The 6,024-nt window shown below is 48.2% G+C and overlaps 1 protein-coding gene across 1 annotated transcript; it reads right to left on the bottom strand.

The window, feature by feature from the left end:
• Positions 1-1,233: 1,233 nt before the first annotated feature.
• CMPK2 (cytidine/uridine monophosphate kinase 2) lies at positions 1,234-6,024 on the bottom strand. Its single transcript, XM_075445055.1, has 5 exons — positions 5,509-6,024; positions 5,278-5,392; positions 4,257-4,458; positions 2,859-3,092; positions 1,234-1,801 (listed from the first exon to the last, which is right to left on the bottom strand). The coding sequence occupies exons 1-5, from the start codon at positions 6,022-6,024 to the stop codon at positions 1,681-1,683; spliced, it is 1,188 nt and encodes a 395-aa protein (XP_075301170.1). The 3' UTR covers positions 1,234-1,680.

Below are 6,024 nucleotides of genomic sequence, written 5' to 3' on the forward strand. Positions count from 1 at the left end.
CTGGACTTATGCAAAGCATTTGACACTGTCTCACACATCAACCTTGTCTCTAAATTGGAGAGACATAGACTTGATGGATAGACCCTTCGGTGAATAAGGAATTGGCTGGATAGTCACACTCAAGGAGTTGTGGTCAATGGCTCAATGTCCAAGTGGAGACCAGTTAAAAGTGGTGTTCCTGAGGGGTCGGTATTGGGACCAGCGCTGCTTAACATCTTTGCCGGTGACATGGACAATAGGATTGAGTGCACCCTCAGCAACTTTGCCGATGACACCAAGCTGTGTGATGCGGTCGACACGCTGGAGGGAAGGGATGCCATCCAGAGGGACCTGGACAGGCTTCAGAGGTGGGCCTGTGTGAACCTCATGAAGTTCAAGAAGGCCAGATGCAAGGTCCTGCAGCGGGTCAGGGCAATCCCAAGCACATATACAGGCTGGGTGGAGAATGGATTGAGAGCAGCCCTGAGGAGAAGGTCTTGGGGGTGCTGGTGGATGAAAAGCTGGACATGAGCCAACAACGTGCACTTGCAGCCCAGAAGGCCAACCACATCCTGGGCTGCATCAAAAGCAGCGCGGCAGCAGGTCGAGGGAGGTGATTCTGCCCCTCTACTCCGCTCTGATGAGTGCCCACCTGAAGTCCTGTGTCCAGCTCTGGAGCTCTCAGTGCAGGAAAGACATGGACCTGTTGGAGATGGTACAGGGGAGGGCCACAAAAGTGATCAGAAGGCTGGAACACCTCTTCTGTGAGGTAAAGCTGAGACAGTTGGGGTAGTTCAGCCTGCAGAAGAGAAGGCTCTGGGGAGACCATATAGCAGCCTTTCAGTACCTGAAGGAGGCCTACAAGAAAGAAAGCTGGAGAGCAACTTTTTACAAGGGCATATAGGGATAGGACAAGGGGTAATGGCTTTAGAAGAGGGTACATTTAGGTTAGACATAAGGAAGAAATTCTTTACAACGAGGGCAGTGAGGCATTGGAATAGGTTGCCCAGAGAAGCTGTGGCTGCCCCCTCCCTGGAAGTGTTCAAGGCCAGGTTGAACTGGGCTTTGAGCAACCTGGTCTAGTGGAGGGTGTTCCTGCCCGTGGCAGGGAGGCTGGAACTACATGATCTATAATGTCCCTTCCAACCCAAACCATTCTATGATTCTATGATTTATGACACATTATTTGCAGGATGCCCATCACAGAGGCAGCTGCTCATAATCTATTCCAGTAAACAACACGGGGCCACTGGATTCTCTGTTCCTCAATGTTATGATCATTTTATTGTTTTAGTGGTGGATGACATTTCAGCCTCAAATTGGGCACCTAATGCTCCTGCTGTAGTCCAGTGAATTCTGGTACACAACAGATGCGGGAACACGCTCTCCTGGTGATGAAGATGCAACATGATAGTGTCTTCAAATGTCACAGTGTCAGAGAGTACTTTGAGGTACTTCATACGTGACCATAGCATGTTTGTGGCTTTACTAAGAATGCTGAATAACAAATTAGTAGTATTTTTTCTAATACCAAAAAGTACAGTAGGCAAGGGTGAAACATATAACCTGCACAGATTACTTTCAAGAGAAGAAAGAGAAGATTCTCCTGTGGAACAAAACATATCACAGTGCATTTTCAGGTACCAAAACCAGAGGAGCAATAAAAAGTATCTTTTAAGTGCTATTACACAGAAGTTGCTTTCACAAAGCACAGTGTTTCTTAATTAGCTGTAGCACTGTCTTGAGAACCTCTTCCTTGGAGGGGCTGGCATCAACCTCTTGGCACGCAGGATTTACCATCCTTCTGTATGACTCTTCAACTCTATTTAAAAACAAAACAAGAGAAATGAAAACTACAAATTGCAGGGATATGAAACAGCATTAGTCATCAGCCTCAGAAGAAAGCGTTAGCACTTCAGAATGAAATCTGCCGCAAAGAGCAATAAACCATTAGTACGTACCACAATGCAAACTCAAAGTCCGTAGCTTTCTTGACGTCGATTCCCAGGGCTCTGTCTATACTCACGTGGCATGGCATTAAAGTATTTATTTCTTTACAGCTTAGCACAGAAATGTTAAAACCCTAGAGACAGATTTCAGCTTTGCTATTTGTAGATACGGACATCGACATTCAGGTGTCTTTACTGACGCATCTACACGAGCACTAGGTATTTAAGTTTCCACTGCAGATAATGATCTAATCTATAAATTTGGTGGAGCCTAGACAGCAATTCACGGCACCCTGAAGTAGGATACCTAGGGTGCAATTCAGTTGCCTAATTATCTAGTTCTGCTTGAGATGTCTTGAACTACCTCATTCAGCTTCCAGTTGCTGGCCCAGAAAGGGCCCACAGGTTCTGCATCACATCTGCCAGCCTCACGCAGATGTCTCAGATCACATCAAACGGCTCTAGGTACTTATGCTTAGATCACTGGGCTCCCAGTGGGTGGTGAGCTGAATCACTTCAAAGGCTCCACTGAATGCATTGACTATATTGGGACCTGAGACACAGCATAGCTAAAGACATCTACAAGATGAGATCTAAATTTTGTTCTCTTAATCTGGAACTCATTTCCAGACTTTTCTGGAGAATCTACGGGTTTCAACTTCTTGCTTCCTAGTTCTGGAACTTTTAGGTCTCTTTCCTTCATGACTTCAGTAAGAAAGGTGCTACAATAAAAGCAGTAAGTAGCAAAATACAAGTATTTTAACTCAAAGCTCCTTTGCAGGAGAATGAAGTTTTTCACCCACAGCCTTCAAACACTTCCAATCAGAAGCAACAACATTTACCCTCCTTATGAATCCTCAGGACATTTTGCTACTGATCCCACAAGGAGCCAAGGTTGCCCACATCCTCTTATTCCTCTTTGAAGTGTACCTTTGGCGGAACAAGCAGTTGGCTTCCAGCTCAGCTTCCTCCTTGGTTTTCTCCAGCCCCCGACACTGAAGTCTCCGGATTCGCTCCTCAGGGTCAACAGTCAGGAGAAGAACAAGATCAGGTTTAAGCAGATCCTCAGGCCACTGGTACACCTCATCGTGAACTGGCGGAAGACCCTGCACTTTCCCACTTACTTCAGTGGCAATTGTGTAGGCAGCTGTGCTGTGCCAGTACCTGTCAGGAAAATACAGAACAGAGAGAGAAATTTTAAAGAGGATGGCAATTCTTCAGTCATATAGGAGGCAGGTGTCAATATAACAACAAGCGCGATAACGACTACATAGGTGACACTGTGATTTTGAAGGGAACTGTAAAGAACAATTCTGTGACATCCATTTTTTCTTAACAGAGTGGTAATATCCAATACAATAGTCAAAATTACTGTGAATTATTAATGAAAACATATGGCAGAAGCTACACATTAGGCAAGCAGTGTTGCAGATACTCCTATCAAAAGACAGTCTTCTCATATAATGAGAAGTCAAAAGACCAGTTACATTATACGTCAAAATCCAGTACTCAAGAGTCCCTTTTTCGTTATTCCCATTCTACTTCATGCAACAGATCTGGCAGACATCATGCAGTCTTCAACCGCACGTGAACGAAGACAGACTTTATTAACGGTTATGCATTTCACTTGCATTTAACTTTCCCACCACTATCAGGCACTGCATTGTTTATATTTCAGTGGTTTTGAGGCTGGTTAAAAATGGCACTCACACATATGCAAGCAACTTCTGTGTACATGTGCTGTGGCAGGAGGTTATAGTACATCTCCTGAAACAAGCCAGGGGTTTCAAAGTGCATCTAGACTTTCTTTATTAAGAATAACACTGAAAGCTGCCTACGCCATCAGCAAAAACAAGAAATGACATAAACAAACCAAAAAAATAGGAAGCGTATTTCTGGTTTTACATCCTCAAAGAGTAAGTCTACCTAAAACTCAGTCATTCTAATCCACCCCTTACCGCAGACCCTTCTCAGAGATAGCCACGATCATCAGCCCTCACCCTCCTCAGGTCTGTTGCAGAGCCGTGCTTTGACTCAGGTTGCACAGCCCATGCCTCCACTATTCCTAACCAAAGATATAACAGTTTTCACGTGTGGTAAAGCCAGTTATGACACTGATGGAAGTCTCCCACCTTACTGTTATCATAAGTCTGACTCTTCAGAAGATTCCATATTTATCTCAGTACCTGCAAAGTAACACTTCCAAAAAAGAAAAAAAAAAGAAAAAAGAAGAAACTCTATCATCATATATCAACTATACAAACTTCTGCTTGTAACACTGAGCAACTGTATGAAAGCACTGATGTGCCACTTGTTAAATATACAAACCTGTCTACGATCACAGGTGCCTGAGTGGATGCTTTCGCTATTTCTGAAGCAAGAATGTAGTTACCCGCAGCATAAAATGCTCTTTTAATGGGTGCTGGCTCGTCATCAAATATTGCCCTCCACTGGCTGATGCAAGCTGGTGGAGACCTTAGCAGAACGCCGTTCAGGGTGTCCTTAACAGCCTGGGTTACTGTGGTTTTGCCTGCATTTTGTTCACAGAAGGAAACGTGTTATATTACATATCAGATACAACTGAGTTTTAAAAACTGAAAAATGCTCCTATCTGTTCACTTGGAGCACGCTCTGACAGCTGACTGCATAACCTGAGTATCTTGTGGTAAGGTTTTCAGTGGAAAATGATTACGAGTCTGGTTCCCGGAATTCTTACGGCTCTTCCTGCTCCCAGGGCCTCCTCCCCTCCCTCCTGCCAGCTTTCCGCCTTCACTCCTTTAAACGCATTAAATGCATTAAACGGCAATTTCTCTGTACATCCATTTACAAGACTTTTCCAGGTCACAGTTCACGTGGATGCTGCAATGCTGTCACCCAAGACTTTCTGTTTTAGAGGGCATTTTCAGTTCTCCTCAACTGAAAACACAGAAAACAAAGTTATTCAGACGCACCCAATATTTCTCTCCAAGGCAAACCACTGCCAGTTTCGCAGGCTACCACTACCTTAGTTCACTTATTTGAAAGCTCTCCACTAAAAGCACGTTTCACCACCTGCACGAGAAATTCAATTTCCAGTACTCCACCCTTTGAATTCTTTCATTTACATAGGTGAGGAATCCATCCACCGAGTGAAAATTAGCGCAGACTGTTTGATCTTTTACAAGTCAGAGGAGACAGACTGCTGTTTACAACGACTAACGACTAACTCTTTCAAACCTGTCACGGGTTTCCAGGATTGTGGTTTTTTTTTTTTTTTTTTAATTGTTAAGCCAGAAGACCGAAGGCCGTCGCGGCTGCTTCTCCCAGCAACCGCTCAGCCCGCGGCCCTCCCGCCGCGCACCGCTCTCACCTGTGGCATCCAGCCCCTCGAACGCCACGACGGGGAACGCGCCTTTCGCCTGCCGCTCGGGACACCTCTGCAGCAGGGCCAGCACCGCCCCGGCCTCCGGCATCCGCGCTGCGCACTGCAACGGCAGACGCGGCCGCTCGCACCGCCGGCCCGCCCCGCGTTCCCCCCGGCGTCCCCCCGCCGGCCCGCCCCGAGCCAGGCCGCGGCCCCCCGTCCCCGCCCGGCGCTCACCTCCTGCAGGCGGCGGCGGACGGCGGGCGCGGCGGGCGGCAGGGCGCGGCGGAGGGGCGACGGGGGGCCCGGCGGCCCCGGGGCGCAGCGCCGCAGCATGGCGGCCGCGGACGGGGACGGGGAAACGAAACCGGCCGCGGCGGCCGGGGGAGGGCCCGGCAGGCCAGGGCTGCTCCGCGGAGGAGGGCTGGCTGCCTCGCCCTGCGAAGGCGAGCTTTGTCCCCGCGGGGGATGGCTCCCGGCGCCGGCGGGCTGGAAGCGAAAGTGAAAATCCAGGTCCCGTCCTCGGGATCCGGTCTCCACAGCCAAAAAAAAAATAAAAAAATTAAAAATAGGGTGACGTTCCCACGCGCTCCCGTGTGACCCGGTGGTCTCCAAAAACAAAGCAGCGCGGGTGCGCTCCGCTGCTTCGGACTGGCCCAAGGAGGCGAGCGAGCCGTAAGCCAGACTGGTTTGCGGTGCTGCAGCGCCCACGTGGCACCGAGCTGTCGGGGCATACGGGTGACTGAACCCCAT

This window comes from Opisthocomus hoazin, chromosome 2 (assembly GCF_030867145.1).
Source record: "Opisthocomus hoazin isolate bOpiHoa1 chromosome 2, bOpiHoa1.hap1, whole genome shotgun sequence".
NCBI lineage: Eukaryota > Metazoa > Chordata > Aves > Opisthocomiformes > Opisthocomidae > Opisthocomus > Opisthocomus hoazin.

Coding starts and splice junctions, on each gene's coding strand:
- CMPK2 (XM_075445055.1), bottom strand. CDS start 6,024: ATGGGGTTCAGTCACCCGTATGCCCCGACAGCTCGGTGCCACGTGGGC. Junction 5,393..5,508: donor TCCGCCGCCGCCTGCAGGAG/GTGAGCGCCGGG, acceptor CTGCCGTTGCAG/TGCGCAGCGCGGATGCCGGA. Junction 4,459..5,277: donor CGAGGGGCTGGATGCCACAG/GTGAGAGCGGTG, acceptor AACAAAATGCAG/GCAAAACCACAGTAACCCAG.